Below are 26,432 nucleotides of genomic sequence, written 5' to 3'. Positions count from 1 at the left end.
TATCGACCAAGCAAGTTTACAAGAACAACTGATTTTTGAGAATTTAATAATTCCTACTTCGCTCTTCTTTCCAGATTTTGTTCATCTCTTGCAATGTGCGCGGTGTCTGCATTTTTCACCACCGATTGTGGTGAGATAATTGGAGACCGTTATATCGCACTGTAGCTCACCATTTAAAAATTAATATTTCATTTATAGAGGTAAAAATTTAATATAAAATATAAATTACGCGTAAAAGGATGAAGAACATTTCAAAGGTATTTTAAAAAATGACTGTGTTAAATTGTATTATGCTTTGCTGTCTGATGGTTAGTAAAATTGACTGACATATACATATGTATGGTAATAGACACGAAGTTCTACCAAGTTCGTACTCTTACATCGGACAAACTGGAATGGATGATGAAGTATTTGTTTTATTTACAGCTCATTACATTGTGTATATGTCACCAAAAGTATTTGCGTTTGAGTTTATTTAAAAAGACATGGAGGAGGAAAATCGCAATAGGCTATTGTTGGTGTGATAAAAAGATTGTGCATGGAAATCAAAAAAATAAATATTTGTAAAAGTGGATTTTCAGCCTAAAAACTCTACATAACTTTCCCTTACAACTAAAATTCGACTTTGATTTTTGCTTAATGTTCAATTAGTCGATTAAAAAAATATTGGAATTAAATTAATTTTCAAAAAAATTCAAATGTCGATTTTGAAAATTACTTCAACTTTTTAACTTTTTCGACTTTTGTATTTACGTTCTTTCACCGAATCAAACAAAAGTTAAGTTCGTAAGTAGTCTTGTGCCGTTCCGGAACGAACTAGTTCCAATGAACGGTTCACCAAATGGAACGACCGATAATAGTTCCGTCACATTCGCTCATATAGTTTCATAGTTCCTTTTCTTACTTAATATCTCATTATACTTTGATCAGCTGTTTGACACCATCATATGGAAAGACACTCCCCGATCGAAGGTTTGAGAGAATACGAATGGGAAAATTGAATTTCATAGATGCTAATAAAACGGATCATTTACGCTGCATTTATTAAAAAATAAAAAAAAAGTATATATATGTACCCTCCACCATGGATTGCGTAGAAACTTCTACTAAAGACGGTCATCCACAATTAAATTACTTGGGTTGCGGCCAATGGCAAGGCATCCTAAAACTTCTTAACATCATCTTCTAAATTGTATGTTAGTCCATGCGGGATATATAGTAGACAAAAGGAAGATCGATTAAATACGTATATATTCAGTTTTTGACCGGTATATATAGGGGAGAAATAATTACGAAACGATATGAACTTTTGTGCGGTAATTATATAGCCAGAATTGAAATATGGGGGTCGCTTTATATGGGGGCTATATACAATTATGAAGACAAGTCTACGAAAAATGGCAAATTTTTTTACTAATTTGTAGAATTCTTGATATTTTGGAAGATTTTGCAAAATATTCCTCTCCAACTATGGAATGCTTTATAAATTTTCTATAGAAGTAACATTTTTACAAAATTTTCTACAGAAATAAAATTCTGGCAAAATTTTCTATAGAAATAAAATATTGACAAAATTTTCTATAGAAATAAAATTTTGACAAAATTTTCTATAGAAATATAAAATTTTGGCAACATTTTCTATAGCAATAAAATCTTGGTAGATTATTTTTGGATCGAGTGGCAATCGTGATTTTTCTTTGATTGGGGATCGGTTTATTTTGGGGCTATATATAATATAGATCGATACGGACCAATTTTGGCATGGTTGTTATCGCCCATACACTAGCGAAATGTACCAAATTTCAACAGGATCGGATAAATTATGCTCCTTCAAGAGGCTCTGGAGGTCAAATCTGGGGATCGGTTTATATGGGGACTACATATAATTATGGACCGATGTGGACCAATTTTTGCATGGTTGTTAGAGACCATATACCAACACCATGTACCAAATTTCAGCCGGATCGGATGAAATTTGCTTCTCTTTGAGGCTCCGCAAGCCAAATCTGGGGGCCCGTTTATATGGGGGCTATACGTAAAAGTGAACCGATAGGCCTATTTGCAATACCATCCGACCAACATCAATAACAACTAATTGTGCCAAGTTTCAAGTCGATAGCTTGTTTCCTTCGGAAGTTAGCGTGATTTCAACATACGTACAGACTAGGGCTGTCACTCGGGATAAATCCCGTCCCGAAATCCCGGGATTTTCGGGACGGGATTTATCCCGAATCCCGGGATTTTTTATTTTGAATCCCGGGATTTTTCGGGATCCCGAAAAAATAATACCAATGTGATAAAATTGTGGTTTTTTAAGATTGTTTATTAATAAATTGGAGTCTTCACTCAGTGTAAACGGCCCTTAGATTTCATAACCGACAAATTGAGTTAATAAACATCTTGAGTAAGAATTTATTATACATGAGGTATACTAAAGAGCACAATTTCATCAAAAATCGAAATGAACGAGAAGGACCTTTGAATAATGAGTTCATGTGAAATGGAATTCGTGCCACATAAAATAAAAAGCAATGATAAAAGGTCCGTCGAAAATATGACAAGATCGCGATTATCTGACAAAAATTTGGATGCTGCGATATTTTTACTTAAATCGAAGTACAAAAGGATTATCACAAGTATACGAAAATACGCCTAATCTAACCTAATCCTTAAAATGTTTGCTGAGTAAGATTGCGATAAGAAATGGTTTTTTTCATTTATTTTTTTTTTTCGCTAAGTATGATAGCAATTTAAAATTGCTTTTAAATTTACTCTTATGTTCTTTTGTTGTTAATAAAATTGAATTAATTAAATAAATTGGTTTAATGTACAACAATTTTTTGGCGCTGTAAATTGTTATTAATTAAAATATTTAAAGAATCCCGAAAATTTCGGGATCCCGAAAAAAATCTCGAAAAATCCCGGGATCCCGGGATTCAATATTTTGAAATCCCGAATCCCGGGATTTTTAAAAATCGATCCCGAACGACAGCCCTAGTACAGACGCACAGTGGTCGATCCCTTTGGTCAAAAATAAAAAAATCAAAGTTAGAAATTTGCCAAAAAGTGTGGCATCACTGTTTCTTATGCAAACAAGATTTTACAATAGGGCTGTTTTTTTAGCTCTGGATACCCTAAGCCGTGAAGGACTAATGCGCTTTACAGACTATCAGTTATTCCGGACGGAATGTCGGTGTTTGTAAAGAATCTTACAGTGTGTCGGGTCGATACGACTTGTCGGCGATGACTAAATAATCGGTAAATGTGTTATCGATCCCATAAACATGCAGCAGTATCGATTATGCCTTCGGACTTAACTTATAATGCGCACAATATATGGGATATGTTCGACACGAGCACTGTCGTCCGGAATAACTGATAGTCTGTAAAGCGCATAAAAGAAAACAGAGTACTCGTTTATCCAGGACATCTCCAAAACTATGCAACACTGTTATCATAGGGATCTATAAATTAGGGCTGTCGTTCGGGATCGATTTTTAAAAATCCCGGGATTCGGGATTTCAAAATATTGAATCCCGGGATCCCGGGATTTTTCGAGATTTTTTTCGGGATCCCGAAATTTTCGGGATTCTTTAAATATTTTAATTAATAACAATTTACAGCGCCAAAAAATTGTTGTACATTAAACCAATTTATTTAATTAATTCAATTTTATTAACAACAAAAGAACATAAGAGTAAATTTAAAAGCAATTTTAAATTGCTATCATACTTAGCGAAAAAAAAAAATAAATGAAAAAAACCATTTCTTATCGCAATCTTACTTACTTAAGACCCCATAAAGAATATATATTTTGGGTCGTGGTGAAATTCTGAGTCGATCTAAGCATGTCCTTCCGTCCCACAGTGGTCGGTGATATATGGAGTTAGCGGCCAAAAATACTTCCAGTATAGGTATCATCGCGAAACTTCGGTCACAGCTTTATAATTATGTCAGGAATATTTAATGATAAAATGGGATTGATTGATGACGTTTTGGTATAGCCCCCCATATAGACCGATCTCCCGATTTTATTTCTTGGGCTTCTAGAAACTGTATTTTCTATCCGATTTGGCTGAAAATTGAAATCTAATGGTATATTAGGACCAAAAGTATGTGTGCTAAAAATGGTGTGTATCGGTCCATGTTTTGGTATAGCCCCCATATAGACCGATCTCCCAATTTTACTTCTTGAGCTTCTAGGAACCATAGTTTCTATCCGATTTCCCTGAAATTGGAAATCTAGAGGTATTTTTGGACCGCAAATAGGAGTGCCAAAAAATGGTGTCTATCGGTCCATGTATATTTATGTAGCCCCCATATAGACCGATATCCCGATTTTACTTCGTTGGCTTCTTGAAACCGTATTTTCTATTCGATCTAGAATTGTTTTAAGATCACAGACGGATGTAACGGAAATGAGGTGAATCAGCCCATGTCTTGGTATAGCCCACGTATAGACCGATCTCCCGATTTTACTCCAAGGGCAGTTGTTTTTATCCGATTTTCATGAAATTGTAAAACAAGATTGTTTTGAAATATCGCCCTATTTTCATCGATACATTTTCCCTGCCAACATTTTTTGAATTTGGGGGCCTTTTGAGAATCCCCACTACGTCGAAAACAATCATATACGACATCAAAAACTCGTCGGAAAAGCGTCGTCACTATTGAGAAGTTGTACCACGCCAAGTTACTACGAAAAAGTTTCTCATCAGTGCAATTATTAGGTGCCTATTTAGATCAATTTCGAAGGACGCCAATAAGAATCCCTGCAAACTATCAGAAAAAGTGCATTTTAAGATAATTGTAGAAGAATCATTGTGGTCAAGTAAAACACGATTGTGTAGATGTTTATTGATTTGATTAAACATTTATAATTATTTATAAATATAACATTTTTCGGTTTATCTCATCATATTTAACATAATTTTTTGCATTAATAAAAGAATGATGTTGAGTTTTAAGTAGCAAGTTACATATTGCAGCGTCTATCAGCCAGTTTGTTTATTTTCGATGGAGACAGCGTGCCTGGAAGAATATTTGAAAAACGATCACTTTATTCTATTTGGAAAGTCGAAAATTGTTCACCATATACCTTTCACAATTTTAAGCGTAATATCTATGTTTTCAGAACTTTATTTTCGTTTTTATTTAAATAAAATATAACAAGCTGGTTGCGCTTGGCGTTTCACAAAAAATAAAATGGCTCTTCTAACAGTAGTGATGGCAAAATACTTTCATGTACATTTTGTACTTTTTGATATGCTTCCCCCATCACAGTTCGCGATGGTTCTGGTGACATTTACGAGTCTGTGGTAGCGATGAGGATGAAATGGAACTTTGAAATGCTGGCAGGGTTGAACCACTTATCACAGATCTTATTATACACGTTTGTTCGACATCTCACCTTGCATTCAAGTACAAACAACGACATAATCGGACATTTCTAGCTCGAGGTATAATTTGTTTAGCGAAAAAAGTCAGAAAAACTAAAAATAACGGGATATCTCAAAAACGGTTCCATAAAAAACAAGTTTTATACATTTTTAAAACAAGTTTTATACATTTTTAATTTAAAATATAGTTAATACCATTTAATTCAATATTCATTTCAATTTATTTCGATATAATTTTTTTTCTTTTGTTTTATATATTTAAAAGTGCACTTAATTTTATACTTTTCACACTTCAAAAACCAACTGCTTACTTACTCTCTCTTTTGAAGCCGTACAGATGGAATAAAACAAAAACAAATACACATGAGGGCTGTTTTCTTTTAGAACTGGATGCAACATTTGTATGGGCTATCCAGAACATCTCATCAGTGCAAGTCGCGCCGATGTTGCCAGGTTGTATTTTGATAAAGTGACGCTTCTTCGATTCACAATAGCAATTTATTGTGACTAATTTATCGAAAAACATGAAACTCAAAGTGGTACAGTGACATAAATAATCGCAGCAGTAAATATTTATTACTAATTGGAGCATTTCATACATTAAAAATACAAGATTTCACTTATTTTCTGTGATTGTTTTTAAACAGCTGATAACATAGGGATCTATAGTGCAAACCAATAATCGATTTTTCGACTTTTCGATTAATGACTTTTAATCAAAAATCGATTTTCGACTATTTTTACCAATCAAAATTCGAATATTCGATTTTTCATAATCGAATTTCATAGACATAATGATTGTGCAAAATTTTCGATTTTACGAAATCTATTAGTGCTTTTACGAGTGTTATAAGCAACAGTTGGTAAGAAACGCCAAAAATAGTGTTGTAGTAAAACATATTAATTTTTGTTTTAATTTGTTTAATATACATTTACAATGTGAAAGATATAAATATTAAATGTTAAATATAAATTTTACGTTGATTTAATGAGTCTTTTTTCGCATTTCCCCAAATAATGAAAGACCCGTATAAATTCGAGGAAATTGAAAACACAAGGATACAGTTTCACCAATTTGATATTTTATTTAATCAAATTAGAATATTTATTCTTATTGGTAATGGAACCCTATTTATAAAAAATAAGAAGTATAAGAGCTTTTCCCCACATTTTTGTACTTTTCAATTCAATTGAAACCAGAAAAAATTGAAATCGGTTTATTATAGTTAAAAAAAATTAAATATTTGAAAATCTAAAATGAAGAAATAGTTGAAAATCTAAAATCGATTTTGTGATTATTTTTAGGTTAATAATCGATTTCGATATTTCGAGATTTTCATGCCAAAATTCGAATAATCGATTGTTAGATCTTCGATTTATAGATCCCTATGATAACAGTGTTGCATAGTTTTGGAGATGTCCTGGATAAACGAGTACTCTGTTTTCTTTTATGCGCTTTACAGACTATCAGTTATTCCGGACGACAGTGCTCGTGTCGAACATATCCCATATATTGTGCGCATTATAAGTTAAGTCCGAAGGCATAATCGATACTGCTGCATGTTTATGGGATCGATAACACATTTACCGATTATTTAGTCATCGCCGACAAGTCGTATCGACCCGACACACTGTAAGATTCTTTACAAACACCGACATTCCGTCCGGAATAACTGATAGTCTGTAAAGCGCATTAGTCCTTCACGGCTTAGGGTATCCAGAGCTAAAAAAACAGCCCTATTGTAAAATCTTGTTTGCATAAGAAACAGTGATGCCACACTTTTTGGCAAATTTCTAACTTTGATTTTTTTATTTTTGACCAAAGGGATCGACCACTGTGCGTCTGTACTAGGGCTGTCGTTCGGGATCGATTTTTAAAAATCCCGGGATTCGGGATTTCAAAATATTGAATCCCGGGATCCCGGGATTTTTCGAGATTTTTTTCGGGATCCCGAAATTTTCGGGATTCTTTAAATATTTTAATTAATAACAATTTACAGCGCCAAAAAATTGTTGTACATTAAACCAATTTATTTAATTAATTCAATTTTATTAACAACAAAAGAACATAAGAGTAAATTTAAAAGCAATTTTAAATTGCTATCATACTTAGCGAAAAAAAAAAATAAATGAAAAAAACCATTTCTTATCGCAATCTTACTCAGCAAACATTTTAAGGATTAGGTTAGATTAGGCGTATTTTCGTATACTTGTGATAATCCTTTTGTACTTCGATTTAAGTAAAAATATCGCAGCATCCAAATTTTTGTCAGATAATCGCGATCTTGTCATATTTTCGACGGACCTTTTATCATTGCTTTTTATTTTATGTGGCACGAATTCCATTTCACATGAACTCATTATTCAAAGGTCCTTCTCGTTCATTTCGATTTTTGATGAAATTGTGCTCTTTAGTATACCTCATGTATAATAAATTCTTACTCAAGATGTTTATTAACTCAATTTGTCGGTTATGAAATCTAAGGGCCGTTTACACTGAGTGAAGACTCCAATTTATTAATAAACAATCTTAAAAAACCACAATTTTATCACATTGGTATTATTTTTTCGGGATCCCGAAAAATCCCGGGATTCAAAATAAAAAATCCCGGGATTCGGGATAAATCCCGTCCCGAAAATCCCGGGATTTCGGGACGGGATTTATCCCGAGTGACAGCCCTACTATAAATCGAAGATCTAACAATCGATTATTCGAATTTTGGCATGAAAATCTCGAAATATCGAAATCGATTATTAACCTAAAAATAATCACAAAATCGATTTTAGATTTTCAACTATTTCTTCATTTTAGATTTTCAAATATTTAATTTTTTTTAACTATAATAAACCGATTTCAATTTTTTCTGGTTTCAATTGAATTGAAAAGTACAAAAATGTGGGGAAAAGCTCTTATACTTCTTATTTTTTATAAATAGGGTTCCATTACCAATAAGAATAAATATTCTAATTTGATTAAATAAAATATCAAATTGGTGAAACTGTATCCTTGTGTTTTCAATTTCCTCGAATTTATACGGGTCTTTCATTATTTGGGGAAATGCGAAAAAAGACTCATTAAATCAACGTAAAATTTATATTTAACATTTAATATTTATATCTTTCACATTGTAAATGTATATTAAACAAATTAAAACAAAAATTAATATGTTTTACTACAACACTATTTTTGGCGTTTCTTACCAACTGTTGCTTATAACACTCGTAAAAGCACTAATAGATTTCGTAAAATCGAAAATTTTGCACAATCATTATGTCTATGAAATTCGATTATGAAAAATCGAATATTCGAATTTTGATTGGTAAAAATAGTCGAAAATCGATTTTTGATTAAAAGTCATTAATCGAAAAGTCGAAAAATCGATTATTGGTTTGCACTATAGATCCCTATGTTATCAGCTGTTTAAAAACAATCACAGAAAATAAGTGAAATCTTGTATTTTTAATGTATGAAATGCTCCAATTAGTAATAAATATTTACTGCTGCGATTATTTATGTCACTGTACCACTTTGAGTTTCATGTTTTTCGATAAATTAGTCACAATAAATTGCTATTGTGAATCGAAGAAGCGTCACTTTATCAAAATACAACCTGGCAACATCGGCGCGACTTGCACTGATGAGATGTTCTGGATAGCCCATACAAATGTTGCATCCAGTTCTAAAAGAAAACAGCCCTCATGTGTATTTGTTTTTGTTTTATTCCATCTGTACGGCTTCAAAAGAGAGAGTAAGTAAGCAGTTGGTTTTTGAAGTGTGAAAAGTATAAAATTAAGTGCACTTTTAAATATATAAAACAAAAGAAAAAAAATTATATCGAAATAAATTGAAATGAATATTGAATTAAATGGTATTAACTATATTTTAAATTAAAAATGTATAAAACTTGTTTTAAAAATGTATAAAACTTGTTTTTTATGGAACCGTTTTTGAGATATCCCGTTATTTTTAGTTTTTCTGACTTTTTTCGCTAAACAAATTATACCTCGAGCTAGAAATGTCCGATTATGTCGTTGTTTGTACTTGAATGCAAGGTGAGATGTCGAACAAACGTGTATAATAAGATCTGTGATAAGTGGTTCAACCCTGCCAGCATTTCAAAGTTCCATTTCATCCTCATCGCTACCACAGACTCGTAAATGTCACCAGAACCATCGCGAACTGTGATGGGGGAAGCATATCAAAAAGTACAAAATGTACATGAAAGTATTTTGCCATCACTACTGTTAGAAGAGCCATTTTATTTTTTGTGAAACGCCAAGCGCAACCAGCTTGTTATATTTTATTTAAATAAAAACGAAAATAAAGTTCTGAAAACATAGATATTACGCTTAAAATTGTGAAAGGTATATGGTGAACAATTTTCGACTTTCCAAATAGAATAAAGTGATCGTTTTTCAAATATTCTTCCAGGCACGCTGTCTCCATCGAAAATAAACAAACTGGCTGATAGACGCTGCAATATGTAACTTGCTACTTAAAACTCAACATCATTCTTTTATTAATGCAAAAAATTATGTTAAATATGATGAGATAAACCGAAAAATGTTATATTTATAAATAATTATAAATGTTTAATCAAATCAATAAACATCTACACAATCGTGTTTTACTTGACCACAATGATTCTTCTACAATTATCTTAAAATGCACTTTTTCTGATAGTTTGCAGGGATTCTTATTGGCGTCCTTCGAAATTGATCTAAATAGGCACCTAATAATTGCACTGATGAGAAACTTTTTCGTAGTAACTTGGCGTGGTACAACTTCTCAATAGTGACGACGCTTTTCCGACGAGTTTTTGATGTCGTATATGATTGTTTTCGACGTAGTGGGGATTCTCAAAAGGCCCCCAAATTCAAAAAATGTTGGCAGGGAAAATGTATCGATGAAAATAGGGCGATATTTCAAAACAATCTTGTTTTACAATTTCATGAAAATCGGATAAAAACAACTGCCCTTGGAGTAAAATCGGGAGATCGGTCTATACGTGGGCTATACCAAGACATGGGCTGATTCACCTCATTTCCGTTACATCCGTCTGTGATCTTAAAACAATTCTAGATCGAATAGAAAATACGGTTTCAAGAAGCCAACGAAGTAAAATCGGGATATCGGTCTATATGGGGGCTACATAAATATACATGGACCGATAGACACCATTTTTTGGCACTCCTATTTGCGGTCCAAAAATACCTCTAGATTTCCAATTTCAGGGAAATCGGATAGAAACTATGGTTCCTAGAAGCTCAAGAAGTAAAATTGGGAGATCGGTCTATATGGGGGCTATACCAAAACATGGACCGATACACACCATTTTTAGCACACATACTTTTGGTCCTAATATACCATTAGATTTCAATTTTCAGCCAAATCGGATAGAAAATACAGTTTCTAGAAGCCCAAGAAATAAAATCGGGAGATCGGTCTATATGGGGGGCTATACCAAAACGTCATCAATCAATCCCATTTTATCATTAAATATTCCTGACATAATTATAAAGCTGTGACCGAAGTTTCGCGATGATACCTATACTGGAAGTATTTTTGGCCGCTAACTCCATATATCACCGACCACTGTGGGACGGAAGGACATGCTTAGATCGACTCAGAATTTCACCACGACCCAAAATATATATTCTTTATGGGGTCTTAGAGCAATATTTTTTTTATTTAAGACAATAAGCCAGTAAGGCCAATAATAGCGCATTGCCACTATAACTAATTAATTATATAAAATCTAAACAAATAAATAACAATATGAATGAATTATTCGATGTGAACAAACGGAATGACAAAGTTAATATACCCCCTCCTATGGTGGAGGGTATAAAAAACAAATTCGTTTTAAAAATACTTAGACTATTCAGTCCATTGTGATACCACTATGATGAACTTCTCTCTGACCACTGAGTGCTGCCCGATTCCATGTTTAGCTCAATGGAAAGGGACCTACTTTTTATAACCAAGTCCGAACGACGTTTCTAATTTCAGTGAAACCGCTTAGGGAAGCTTTGAAACGCTCAAAAATGTCCCCAGCATAACTGAGAGGGTATAATCCAAGGATGAAAAAATGTTGGTGTTCCGTCGAAGCAGTGTTTGAACCCACGACCCTTTGTATGCAAGGCGGGCATGCTAACCATTGCACCACGGTTGCTCCAAAAAGAGTCCGAAATTTTTATTGAAGTCTAGCATACATCCCTGACAACAAACCATCAACTTTAATTAAACACATTCTTATATACATTTATGTAAGTTTATATTTAAGTTTGAAATATAATGGTGGACAGAAAACACATTTCATGTTAGATAAAGTACAAAGTTTTGCACCATAGCTATAGCTATATATATATTATAAGAATAAAAAAAAATTAACGCGTTTCAGTATTTAATAAAATGTTATTAAATAATGTAATATTTCCTTTGAGATTGAATATTAAATATCTTAATAGCTACTAACTAAGCATATATTGTTTATTCTTAAATATTGAAATATTTTTAATAATCCAATATTACAAATTCCTGAGTATATGCTGCAATAATAAAAAATAAAACTGTAATGAAATTCGATTAATACAAGTGTATGTAATTAACATTTTTGGTACAAATTAATAAAAAAAAAATAAAATATATATGTACATAAAGTCGTAAGCAATCCAGCAATAATTGCGGTCCAAGGAAAATGTTCGTCGTGAAAAACTATTCTATTGATTAAGTTTTAAGTATTAGGCACATATCCATCATAAATATTCAAAAACGTAGAAATAAACACACACATAAGGATTCCATAACAAGGAGATGAATGCATGTACGGTATAACATATTTAAGAGAGCATTCCTATTCCATCAGATTCTCTATTGCCAGATTTCTCAAAGAACATGGCATCCTGAAAAACAAAATATAAAAGACAAATATTTAGTTTAACATGTAATAAAAATGACATTGCATTTATTCAAAACTAGGAAGATGTAGAAATATAAAGGGGAAAAATATATACTATATATCAAAAGGGTTCTAGCATTGCATGGATACAAATAGAAAATGCAAAAGGTTACAATAAAATTTCTTTTTTAAAGGAATTGCGGATATGGTAATTCAATATAAAAAAAGTAAGGAAAGTCTAAAGTCGGGCGGGGCCGACTATATTATACCCTTCACCACTATGTATACCAACATCTTAACACATTCAAATTTGTTAGGAGCTATATAAAGGTTTATTTTCCAATATACAAATAAATATAAACCGATTTGGGCAATTTTTTTTTTAACTTTCACAAAATGTCTAGACTCAAAATTTAAAATGGTTAATGACGGGACGGACCACAATGTTAGTATTTGAAATATTTAAATTGCATAAAATTTCGCAAATCTTCATTTATGATTTATAGGTCGATATATACGAATTAGAATATAGGTAATTTTGAATCATTTTTGCGAGTTTTCGACTTAACGACGATTTTACAAGGGTATTTTGGCCATATTTGCTAAAATCGGAAGAACATAGATATGGGGACTTTGTCTAATTTTGAGCCGATTTTGATAAAATTTGGTACACATTGCTAACATTTTAATTGAATCCTCAGTGCAAAACATAAAAATTTTCGAAATGAAACTTTGGCCTCCGAGGTCATATTAATCTAAATCGGGCGAAAGAGTATGGGAGTTATATCTAAATCTAAACCGATTTTAACCAAAATTTGGCATGTGTTGCAAGAATGTTAGTTATATATATGATAGCTATATCTAAATCTGCACCGATTTTTTCCAAAATCAATAGGGATCGTCTTTGAGCCGAAAAACGACCCTATGCCAAATTTGAGACGATCGGAATTAAACTGCGACCTGGACTTTGCACACCAAAATACACCAACAGACAGACGGACATTGCTACATCGACTCAGAATGGGCTGATGGGTATACTAAAAGATGGGTCTATGACTACTACTTCTCGGCGTTACGTACAAATGCACAAACTTATTATACCCTGTACCACAGTAGTGGTGAAGGGTATAAATATCACTTGTTGTCACATTTATCTGACTCTCTTGGAAGTACAGGGTAGCTAACACGAAGTGTTACGAAGTTGAACTGGGCAAACCCAAATAGTTTACAAGCGACCAAAATCATTTGTGTCTGTGTAAAAAAAAAGTTATTCTTTTCGCAGTTCAAAAATAATAGTGCGATTGCATTATATTCGGTACAATGAATCGTTATAATGCTAGCGTTCCACAAACGCCACGACAAAGATGAAAAATAAAAAAAGATACATTTTATATCTTCAAATTAATTTTCGGAATTTGTGATTTACAGAAATATTCTTGTCTGTTGCCAGTTTATCAAAGGAATTTACATGATAAAAGTAGATTTAACGTATTCTTGGAAATGGAATCGTTCGCTTCTAAATAAAATAGCTACATATAGATTTCAAGGACGAAGGACGCCATCCTTAATTTAAAGATTTTCTAATCGTGGTGACATTAAAAAAATGTAATCGAATATGATAGATTATCTAACCTAACCCGATTAAAAATTTACACAACATTAATGAAATATTTCTTTATTTTTTAATTTTTAAAAATTTTTTGAAAAGTCTACCATCGACTTTTGCGATTATTAAAAATCATACTTTTGACTTTCTGATGAGTATCCATCACAAAAAGAGATCCATTGATTCCAACGTCTATTCAAATGTGGCTTTCGACTTTTTTCTTAAAACTCGATTAGTCGATTTGCGACAATATTAAAAGTTGATTCGTCGATTTCGCTCGATTTTTTTTTCAGGAGGTTCGAAAGTAAATCACATCAGGTTTGGTGAAGTCACAGAATTTATTTTAATAATTTGTTGGTAGTTTCACTGCAAGTAGAGTATGCTTAAATATGTTTCCTCGGCTACTTAAGCTACTCTTGAAGTTTAGACGACATATTTAAGCTAAATTTAAAATATGAATGTAATCTCATGTCAATTTGAGCGTGTACATTGCACTTGCCTGCCTTCAAAAAATTTGTTTGGAACATTAAAATTCATTTCAATTTGAGAAGTTATTGCTAATGTATTGAAAAGTTGTTACTAATATGTTGAATTCTACTGTTGAGGGTATTGTCTGCTTTCCTTTAAAAACTGTTTGAACGCGTATTGAATATAAGCATTTCTTCAGTAACTGTGTTTATTGGTATGTGAAGATTGAAGAAGAAACCAACAATAACAATACAAACAGATTTAAATAATACCATGATTTTATGTAATAATGTAATAACCAAGTGTGAACAAGATGCATGTAGAATTATTTAAGTGTAAATATTCGCCATTAAAAATTCTGATGAAAAGTCGTTTTCTATCGATGGTGCCAAATCTTAAAAAACAACAAAACACTACAAACTTTAAAGGAAATTCAAATCATTCGAGGAACTGTGCACTTTTCGAATTGATTAAAAAAAATTAATATAATGTAAGTTAAGTAAACTTGATACTAATAATGATTTTTTTACAATATGAATATATTTGAAAATAAAAAATAATTCACAAGGATATTAATTAATAAATTCTAAAATAAATAAACAATTATATAAAATCAAACTACAAAATTCAACGCCAGAATAATATTCACTACGAATCACCTCTTTCAAGATGTGCGATTCCACAATGGGTAATCAGGAATATACCACCTATCTTCTTTAAAGATTAAGAGAACAGTTTTAATACACAATTCAACAATTGTCTTCCATATGCTATATGTTCCAAAATAGCAATTTATACCATTACACGGCTGACTGCTTTATTAATGCCGCGACGTAATCGAGTACGTGGTGGCTGCACATTTCTTCCATTGTAATAACGCTTTTTATTTCGAGAAAATATCATAATACATATATTAAAAATTAATAAGGTTTTGTAAAACATTTCCAGAAGATATTTGCATTAACTTTGTGTGTTTTTATGAGTTCTAGCTGGTGATCTCTGAATTCTAGATTTTAAAAAATTAGTGGTTTTCTATACAATTGGGAGTTATAACTCACAAATAAAGTCGGAATTTGACCTTAGCCGGCCGAAGACTTATCAGTATTTGGTCAAAATAATAGCCAGATATGTAGAACAGTGATATTTGTGCACCAGGTTACACATAAAAATATTATTCCACATAAACAGTCTTCAAAATATACACTTAAAAGCAGCTATATGGGGGCTTTATTCATTCACCTTCTGGGTCTAAAATAACGCCAGTTTGAGGCAAATGGGGTACATTAAAAATGTTTACTTTGAATACGAAAATGTGTCGACACAAATTAAATTGATTATTAATGCGAACTTCATACCGGTCTTAATATTCGAAATGGGGATCAGGTTTTTTATTAATCTTTTAATATGTAGATGTATTCGTCTCAATTATAAATGTGGTTATCCTCGTATCTTAAATTTTTTATAAAGGAATGATTAACATTTATGCAATAGCTTTATTTTATAAATTGTTATGTATTCTCGAGAGTAGCCCATTGTAATTACTTTTTTGGACCAAAAATATTTGGAATTACATGCTCAGAATGAATTTGATTAATTATACACGTTTACATCATAACCATTAACACCAGATATTGAAACTTAAAATTCAAATAGTTATCTTTACACGCCCACAAAACCAGACTATTTTCTATTTTGTTTGTTTTTTTTTTTTAATCTCTTCCACTACAAGACGCGCATTTTTTATTTGGTCCTTTTCAAAAGGAATTTAAATACAGTATGTGTTCAAGCCATTCTGTAAAAAACTTCTTCAGCTATGGGAGAGCATTACTGAAACATCGTGATATATTTCAAAACCAACATAGGTATGAATTCATTAGAAAACCACAAATATTCTCCAACTTAAGACGGTTTAAATGAATTCTTGTTTTATTTGTTTTAAGCTCGATAAATTATTTGTACTTACAATAAGGAACAATGCGCCCAAAAGCACAGCTTTCATGCGAACATCCAAATCTAATGGGAAGGTAATGCCAAAGAAATCAGCATCTGTAAATATTTCACGAGCAAACCCTGACCATTGTTTTGAAATTTTGCCAATGTTCTCTCCAGTCATTGATAAAATCTGTAAATTTAAACAAAAACACAGAAGTTCTACAATTTGGATTCTTTAGGACATTTTTTATTTCACATTATGTACTTACCTGGAATTCAACATCACCGCAAAATGAAAATGTACAAAATGGACCTTCAATACGCAATACAGTATCACCCACATGATTTTTAAGACGGAAGGCTGGAGAACAAATTGTCCATTCCTGTTCAATGGTACCGATAACATTGCCGGGGGGAGCAGAAACTTCCATCGATTGCAAACAGCATGGGAAGCAACATGACGAGCATGCCAATGGACGATGTAAATGCATGACTTCATTGCGAAAATTATCAAATATTTTCATTTCGAATGGACGCGCTGGACCGCACATTTGTCGGGTACAACAATCAGTATCTTCGATGGCATAGTAGACTTTTTGGCCAAGAGCGTTTTTAATGGAGAATTTATTGTTTGTCTCAAAACCAGTGAATGCTTCCAATAGTTCGACTTTTTGCTTAACCAAAAGTTGATCTATACTCGTAAGGTACTCCAAGCCTCGAGGACAGTTCGGAATGCCGACTGGTATATTCATCCACTCGCCTATAAAAAAACAAAACAAATAAAATTGAATCGGATCAATATTTTCAAAATTTTGCTATATAATTCTACGATATAATATATAATTCTATATAATTCTCGTACATAGAAATTGGCATGAATAGGTCACATGGTAAGAGACAGAAAAGCCACATTTGAACAAAAGATAAACTGAAACGATAGCTTTCGATTGGTAAAAAAAAACGAAACAGGGAAAAAATGTCCACTTGGCCAAATGGAAAAAATGGGGTTACAGATTTATATGTGAAAGATAGATCTTTACGAGGGCGGTTCGGAAACTTCTTAGCCTATCAATGAAAGAGAATAGTTAGTTTCTCAAAATCAATATAATCTCCTGAAACTTCAATACACTTAGTCCAACGCTTTTCTAGCAATTCTATCCCTTGATTAAAATAGTTTTCCTCAAGGTCTTCAAAATAGTGGTTTACAACTGTAATTGCATCTTCATTTGAGGTAAAACGCTTGCCAGCAAGGATTTTTTTAGATTTGGGAACAAGTAAAAGTCACTGGGAGCTAAATCAGGAGAATAAGGTGGGTGGTCAAGCAACTCGTACTTTAATTCGTTGATTTTAGCCATTGTTAAAACACTCTTGTACGCTGGTGCGTTGTCTTGATGAAATTTTTGTTTTTTTGTGTTTTGTGTAAGCCATTCTTATGCGGTTTTCATCGACTGTTAACAAATGCGGCACCCATCCTGTAGAAAGTTTTTTTTCATCTGTAGTTCTTCATGCAAAATTAAATGGACTCGATGCCCATGATATTAGCAATTTCACGCTCTTTTATTCGTCGATCATTTAATACCATATCATGCACTTTGGCTACAATTTCCGTTGTTGTTGCTGTTTATGGACGTCCACTACGTGGTTCATCTTCAATGCTTGTACGACCACGATTAAATTCAGCAACCCAATTTTTTACTGTTGCATATGAAGGAGCACTTTCACCTAACACATTCACCATTTTCTTGTCCCAAACCTTTCTTATGTAAATATTTAATGACAGTACGCATTTCTAATTTTTCCATTATAAAAAAATTGCGAATGCGTCTTTCTATGCAATGGTAAAAACGGATATTGCAAAATGTGTTTGGGAGTCTCAATATATCGCTTGGAAAAAGTGGAGGGACTGCTCCTCGAGAGAAAGATATATCTTTTAGTCATCTTATGGTAAAAACGGATGTTGCAAAATGTGTTTGGGAGTCCCAATATATGGGCTGGAAAAATGTGTAGGCACTGATCCTCGTGAGAAATGTGACCGCTGGGGTCAAGGGGAGATTTATATGTCAAGCATATAACCTAGTTTGAATGTTTAAGATCAAATTTATCGGTTCGTGAATTCGCTTTTGCATATTTCATAAAGATAATTAACAATTTATAAGTAAGTCTTTTATTATTATTTTAATTTAAATCGGGGTAGTTCCTTGAATAGTCCTTTGACCGCATTAAAGATAATTTATTTAAAAATAGCTGACAAACTTTTTTCAAGTACTATATGGCTCTATTTACGATTGTGTTTTTGTCCCAAGTTCATAAATATTTTATGATACGTGTACTTGCGGATGCCGCTATTGTGTGTGTATGTTTTTTCATAGATCTCATTGTTGTTAGTAAGATTTAACTCAATTAGACTTAATTAAGCGACAAAAGGGCAAGTATTTCAATGTCGGTCATCGCATCACACAAAGAGAATCGGGTCACTATGGTTTAAATGAAAATAATGGAACTAAATAAACAAATAAAAACACTGGAGACAATGAAGGAGTGTATAAAAGAGGGGAGAAATGTATGTATGTATTATTATTATGCACTATAGAATGACTTTCACATACATAAAATGAATGCATATATAAGAATGAATATAACCTACAGGGTAGCTGTCCCAAGATCACTAAAGACGGGCAAGATTCTGAGGCAAATAACCGGAGAATTGAATTAAAGATACATATAAGCCACAATTTTCTTTTAAATTTGGGGTTTGAATACTTGATACAAGGTGTACAATCTTTTGAGTTATACAGAAAGAGGACTGTATTACTCACATATTGCAAAATATAGAAATGTTCCCAATATGAAAATAAAAGAAAAAAATAAAGATTTTTTTCAGAATCAGAATCGAATAACTTAATTATAAGTACTTCGTTGGAAATATTATCGACTTTTGGACAAGGAAAAAAAACTTTTTATCAGGGAAATGCGTTTTTTATGGTAAGCAAAAACGGCAATATTTTTTCAGTACACTACATTTTTATTGCCACATTTTTAATTTTTGCACGACGAAATATGCACATTACCACAATAATCCCCTTCCGATTTGCTTTCCCCCTAAAAATTGGTTTTGAGAACACTTGTCGAAATTTGTTATTTTTCAATTTGTAAAAAAATACTTATTGAAAACCATAATGCAGTTCTATGATTTTGTCCAACTACACACAAATGTATTTTTTGTCTTCAATCACGAAATTAATTGATCCAATTAGTTTTTAATTGAAATGTCTTCAATCTCAGAAATGATAGTATCAATTAAAACATTAATTGATATTATTAATTTTTGTGATTGATTTTTGTTTCAATTAAAAACATTGTTGAATCAATTAAATTTTAATTGCATATATTTTTAAACTCAATTAAGTCCTTACATGGAAACATTTTTTCTGTGTATTTAAACCAAAGATGCAAAATCCTCCAAATAAGTCTTTGCCTATATTTGAAGCGTTTTTGTCTTAAATCTTAATTGAGTTTTAAAAAATATCCAATTAAAAATTTAATTGATTCAACAATTTTTTTAATTGAAACACAAATCAATCACACAAATTAATAGTATCAATTAATTTTTTAATTGGATCAATTATTTTTTAATTGACTGTCAATTAATTTTTTAATTGATACTATCATTTCTGTGATTGAAGGCATTTCAATTTAAAAATTAATCGGATCAATTAATTTCGTGATTGAATCAGAAAAAACGTTTTTTTGTGTGTAGCTATAGCCAGGGATCCGGAGCGGAGCAAGCCCTTTTTTTGCCGGAGCGGGAGCGGCATTTCTAAAATCCGGAGCGGAGCGGGAGCGGAGCGGGAGCGGAGCGGTTTCCAAATGAAAAACCGCTCCGCTCCGAATAAAATATTACTTGAATGAAATGTGTAACTTTGAAATTACACTGTGTAGGTAATTTCAAATATAGCTAGTACTTAGCGTAGTGTGAGTAAACGTTTAAATGTACAATATGTATTTTTGTACGTACGTACATTGGGGAAAACACAACGTGTTTTTTTAGTAATTGTTTTCAAAAATGGCAAATGTCAAAATATATCTCTAGTATGTGTTGTAAAAGTAACAGTACTTTCGATCAATTTTATCCCGTATTACTACAAAGATGTTTGTAATGAACGTCAAATAAATGCAATTAAACGATCTTATTTATATTTAATTTTTTAGTTTTCTACACTGAAAAAAATATTGTCGTGAAGTCAAAGATTTCATGTCATTAGAATAAGAATGCAAATTTTGCTTAACCTTGTCCAAAAGTCAATAAACTTTTGAATGAAGTTGTAATGTCCTTCTAATTAAGTGATTTTACTTACAAATGTGTATCAAAACATGAAAGATAAAATTTTTGAGGTAAGGTCAACGTGACTTTAATAATTAAGAAAAATTCTTTTTTTCAGTGTAAGGACATTCATATGTGCTTTACTATTGTACTATATCCTAGCATTCTCTTATTTCTGATATTAGTTCTCGAAAATTTAATTAAAAGTATGGATAGTTTCAATTTTGGTTGAAAAATGTGCGCATATACATTTATTTTAATTTTTTTTCTCACATTGACTTGATTTGTATTATTGCATGTTATCTTCTTTTTTGAGAACGAACATTTCTTAAAAACGCTGTTCGAAAATGTATTTTTACAATAAAGGGGAAAAAAGCGAAATTAGGTAACACTAGATCTGAGTAAGAATATTCGTAGGTATACCACGGACTGATTTCGATGGAGGTTGTTGCAAACATAAATATACACACACACATTACAAATATAACAAAACCTCTTCTCTACGTCTGTTGCAAAACAAAAAAAACTTTCGGAGAGTAGTTACTTCTACTCTGTGTATAGACTTTCAATTCCAATCAGCGTTGCCGTTTTGGTCCGATCGGACCAAAATTGGTCCAAAAGATTTCTAATTTTTAAATTTGGTCCGATGGTCGGACCAAACAGAATTTGGTCCATTTTCATAAATTTGGTTTCCATCACATATTAAATAGTAGATGGTGCACCGCAAAGAATATTGTCGGGAGGCCAAATATTTCACATGCTTAAAATACGAATTTTGCTTAGAATAGAAGACGTATTTCTCTGAAATAAAGTTTTTTCCTTGTCTAAAAGTCTCTAAACTTTTCAATGAAGTCTGTTTGTCCTTATAGGTAAGTGATTCCACATAAAAATGTATATCCTAACATGAATGCAAATTTCGTTTTAATGAAGTCAAAATGGATTTAATATTTCTAAAAAAATCTTCAAAATTAATAAAATGTTTCAACACATTGTTTTAAAGTCATTATACCCTAAACCACATAGTGGTTAGGGTATCATAAGTTTGATCTGCCAAAAAATGTGCCTACCAGAAATATTGTTTTAGACCCAATAAAATCGGTATATAGATCGTCTCAGAATCACCTCCTGAGTCGATCTAGCGCTTGGTGTCCGTCCGTCCATCCGTCCGTCTGTCCATGTATTTGTTGTTCACAGGATTCCGGTCGCAATTATTAACCGATTTTGATTAAGTTTGGTACAGGAAGTTTTTTTGGGCACAAGGACGAACGCTATTGAATTTGGAAGAAATCGGATCAAATTTAGATATAGCTCCCATATATATGTATTGCTCGATTTCGACAAATGGGGTCACGTTGCGCTTTTTTACTAACCGATCGTCGTCAAATTTAGCACAAAATAATCTTCTGTATCACCCTTTAAGTCTGAAAATTTCATAGAAATCGGTTCAGATTTAGATATAGGTCCCATATATATGTATCGCCCGATTTTGCCAAATTAGGTCATAAAACCCTTATTTATCAACCGATCTTACTCAAAGTTGGCTAAATGTAATCTTCTATAGCACTAACTATATGCAAAAAATCATCGAAATCGGTTCAGATGTAGCTATAGCTCCCATATATGTACCACCCGATTTTTCTAAATAAAACAAGTAAGGAAAGTCTAAAGTCGGGCGGGGCCGACTATATTATACCCTGCACCACTTTGTAGATCTAAATTTTCGATACCATATCACATCTGTCAAATGTGTTGGGGGCTATATATAAAGGTTTGTCCCAAATATATACATTTAAATATCACTCGATCTGGACGGAATTTGATAGACTTCTACAAAATCTATAGACTCAAAATTTAAGTCGGCTAATGCATTAGGTTGGAACACAATGTTAGTAAAAAATATGGGAAACATTTAAATCTGAAGCAATTTTAAGGAAACTTCGCAAAAGTTTATTTATGATTTATCGCTCGATATATATGTATTAGAAGTTTGGGAAAATTAGAGTCATTTTTAAAACTTTGCGACTAAGCAGTGGCGATTTTACAAGGAAAATGTTGGTATTTTGACCATTTTTGTCGAAATCAGAAAAACATATATACGGGAGCTATAACTAAATCTGAACCGATTTCAACCAAATTTGGCACGCATAGCAACAATGCTAATTCTACTCCCTGTGCAAAATTTCAACTAAATCGGAGTTAAAAATTGACCTCTGTGGTCATATGAGTGTAAATCGGGCGAAAGCTATATATGGGAGATATATCTAAATCTGAACCAATTTCAACGAAATTTGGCACGCATAGCAACAATGCTAATTCTACTCCCTGTGCAAAATTTCAACTAAATCGGAGTTAAAAATTGGCCTCTGTGGTCATATGAGTGTAAATCGGGCGAAAGCTATATATGGGAGATATATCTAAATCTGAACCAATTTCAACGAAATTTGGCACGCATAGCAACAACGCTAATTCTACTCCCTGTGCAAAGTTTCAACTAAATCGGAACAAAATATTGGCATCTGTGGTCATATGAGTGTACACCGGCCGAAAGCTATATATTGGAGCTATATCTAAATCTGAACCGATTTCAACCAAATTTGGCACGCATAGCTACAACGCTAATTCTACTTCCTGTGCAAAATTTCAACTAAATCGGAGCAAAAAATTGGCATCTGTGGTCATATGAGTGTAAATCGGGCGAAAGCTATATATGGGAGCTATATCTAAATCTGAACCGATTTCAACCAAATTTGGCACGCGTAGCTACAATGCTAATTCTACTCCCAATGCAAAATTTCAACCAAATTGGGGTAAAACTCTGGCCGATTTCTTCCAAAATCAATAGGGTTCTATTCTGAGCCAAAGCACATACTTGCCCAATTTGAAGTCGATTGGACTAAAACTGCGACCTAGACTTTGATTACAAAAATGTGTTCACGGACAGACGGACATCGCTATATCGACTCAAGAGCCCACCCTGAGCATTTTTGCCAAAGACACCATGTGTCTATCTCGTCTCCTTCTGGGTGTTGCAAACATATGCACTAACTTATAATACCCTGTTCCACAGTGTGGAACAGGGTATAATAAAACTCAATTGAACAAATAATACAATGTTTGTACTATAATTTTCTCGAAGAGGAGCGGAGCGGAGCGATTTTTTTTTTGTCGGAGCGGAGCGGTTTTTTTTTCTCCGGAGCGGAGCGGAGCGGAGCGAAAAAAATGGACCGCTCCGGATCCCTGGCTATAGCGGCATATGCTGCACTCTATATCTGTCAAACTAGAAATGGCATAGTTTTTATTAACAGCTAATTTGTATATAATGTTTGCATTTATTTAAACAGAACGTTATTTGTGATTGTTTGTGCATAGCGCCATAAATCGCTATAAAGATACTGGTGGAATTAAAAAAACTCCATGGAGGAGATCAAGAAAACACTGCAGAAGCTCCCTAAATACTATAGTAGGGACAATGAATTGACTAAAGTTTTAAAATATCTCGTGAAATGATGCAATATATATTGAAGAGTCTTACGAGTTCCAATGTGCACACATTCTTACACCAAACCAAAAAAGGCGAAAAAGGAATATCAGAGGAATTATTGCGATAGTGTGCTTTGACGAACAACTTTTCTAAACTCCCAAAATGATCGAGTTTAATTAACCTAACGCACGTGTGAGAATTGGAGCTGCGGCATATACCGCTACCGGAAAATTACACATTTTTGACTGACCAGAGAATTAGAATAGGAAAATTTCTGAACTTTAGATAACTTCCACATTTTTTTTTCATTGCAATTAACTTGGTTTTAAAAAGTTTTTCATTACACCTTAAAGACCAGTCTCTGAAAAACTCGGATCCCAAAATACAATCCCAATCCCAAATAGAAAATAATCCTGAATTTATGAAAATGGTTAAAAAGATAAAGATTGTCTCCAATAGTTTTCCCGTGAAAAAAAAACCCTTTTTCAGTGTACGAGCACGTGTTATAACTTGAGAGTGAGAGTAATTTTGTAGAGATTTTATTCACCAACATTAAAAAACTGATTTTATTTTCGCTCACGGTCAATTTAGTTTCACTCCCACATCTTTACTAAAAAGGACCTCTGTACCAAATTTATATGAGGATCGGATAAAAATTTTGAACAACAAATAGAAGAAGAGGCGGTTGAACAGCTTCTGGATGGAAGACCTAGAAGGTCTTCCTAGAAGGGCTTCTGGATGGAAGACCTAGAAACCAGCTTGAAAACACAAATGTGATGGGATCGATCCTAGCGGAGTAAGATAGATAATGAAGAGGAAATAAACAACTATACCTAACCTAACCCAGCAAAAAAAAATGGAAGTTCTTCTGAAGGCAAGGGCCGTTGCACTAAATTTGCATCACTCCTTTAGGTGTGATCCGAATTCAATATTTTGGATGTAAATTAAAAAAATTCTGTGATACTTTGTCAAATAAATAATTTTTATAATTTGTTGTAATTTTTAATCGATTCTAACGCTTGTCGGAAACGTTTGACCTCAAATATTTTCAAAAATTCACAATTATTTCAGATTGAATTTTGTCATTTTTTTCGACAAAATTTAAATGATTTGTACCATGTTATGAATTCTTACTCTGTTTTTAACCTATTTGAAACAAAAAAGTTAAAATTACCCATTAAAAGTATGAAAAAACCAAGCTATAAAAAATTTAATTAAAAGAACTTCCTATGTAGTTAAAATAAAGAACATCATTGGGAGTCAGCGTTGCCAGAATTGTTTCACCAAAAACCGCTAGATTTGCCCAAAAAAATAGCTAAAAAAAGCTAAAAAATGCTAAAAAATAGCTAGAAATAAAGCTAAATTTTTTTGTATCAAAAGTCACATTTTTGATTGAAATTTAACAAACTTAAAGGCTTTATTTAACTTACAATGCATATTATTTTCTCTGTATATATTTTCGCTGGGCTTTCAAGGTCATTTTTGAATGCGAATAAGACAAATATTGAATTATTCCATTATTTTCATCCAACGTTTCGCTGGGATTTTTTCCAGCTTCATCAGGGATGATTTTTTTATTGGATCTGGTAACAATATAATAGTGAAATATATTAGATCTTAACATACATTCTATTGATTGTCGTACAAGTTTCACTTACATTCAATCTATCGTCAATTACATTTGCAAACAAATACGCCAATTATTACGATATTACTAGAATTCGACATAAAACACATATTTTGTAATTGCAAAAATAATTAACTTAAACTAATATCACAGTAAAACTTATGTGGCTATCACAGATGGTAACCGACTAAACTATAACAACACAATGCTGTAGTTGGCGTTAGCATTGTCTTTGTCTTCTTTTCTGTTTATTGCACTTGTTGTTTTTTGTTGTATACGTAAACTCTCTAATGTATATCTCTTATTTTCTCTTCTCTCTTTGTCCAATATTTTTACGTTTCGTAGATCTGCATTATGGTTGTTCTCTATGCAGTGTTGAGCCAATGCTGTTGTCATCTTTTCTTTTTTTATATCTCCTTCGTGCTCTGCAATTCGTGTAGCTAAGCTGCGCTTTGTTGTGCCGATATAGCATTTACCGCATTTCTCTGTAGAGTTTCCAGTACATGTTATTTCATACACCACATTGCTTTGCTCAGTTATTTCTATTTTGGTTTTTGTTTGTGTGAATAGAGAGGCTATTGTTTTGTTTGGCTTGTGTGCTAAGCTTATTTCGTTGTTGTTTATGATATCTTGTAAATGTTTTTGTTCTGTAAGTTTGGGTATGTAGGGAATTCCAAAATATTTGATGTTGCCAGA

General features: G+C 32.5%; 1 protein-coding gene and 1 long non-coding RNA gene across 4 annotated transcripts in view; one reads left to right on the top strand and one right to left on the bottom strand.

Annotated features, from left to right (window-relative positions):
- The first annotated feature begins 9,531 nt into the window (after positions 1-9,531).
- On the top strand, positions 9,532-10,041 carry LOC142232981 (uncharacterized). Its single transcript, XR_012721268.1, has 2 exons — positions 9,532-9,764; positions 9,832-10,041. It is a non-coding gene; the product is annotated as an uncharacterized LOC142232981 (long non-coding RNA).
- A 1,942-nt stretch (positions 10,042-11,983) lies between these two features.
- scramb1 (phospholipid scramblase 1) overlaps positions 11,984-26,432 on the bottom strand; it is a 51,951-nt gene continuing 37,502 nt past the window's right edge. For 2 of the 3 annotated variants that reach the window (XM_075304157.1, XM_075304158.1), the window contains 3 exons: positions 16,577-17,067; positions 16,339-16,497; positions 11,984-12,305 (listed from right to left, as the gene is read on the bottom strand). In XM_075304157.1, the coding sequence (XP_075160272.1) occupies positions 12,243-12,305; positions 16,339-16,497; positions 16,577-17,067 (713 nt within the window). In that variant the 3' untranslated portion in view covers positions 11,984-12,242. The remainder of the gene's footprint in view (positions 12,306-16,338; positions 16,498-16,576; positions 17,068-26,432) is intronic. The other variant, XM_075304160.1, reaches the window with a different exon arrangement.

This window comes from Haematobia irritans, chromosome 4 (assembly GCF_050003625.1).
Source record: "Haematobia irritans isolate KBUSLIRL chromosome 4, ASM5000362v1, whole genome shotgun sequence".
NCBI classification, from domain to species: Eukaryota; Metazoa; Arthropoda; class Insecta; order Diptera; family Muscidae; genus Haematobia; species Haematobia irritans.
The sequence above is the reverse complement of the archived record's forward strand: the minus strand, read 5'-3'. Positions and strand labels throughout refer to the sequence as shown.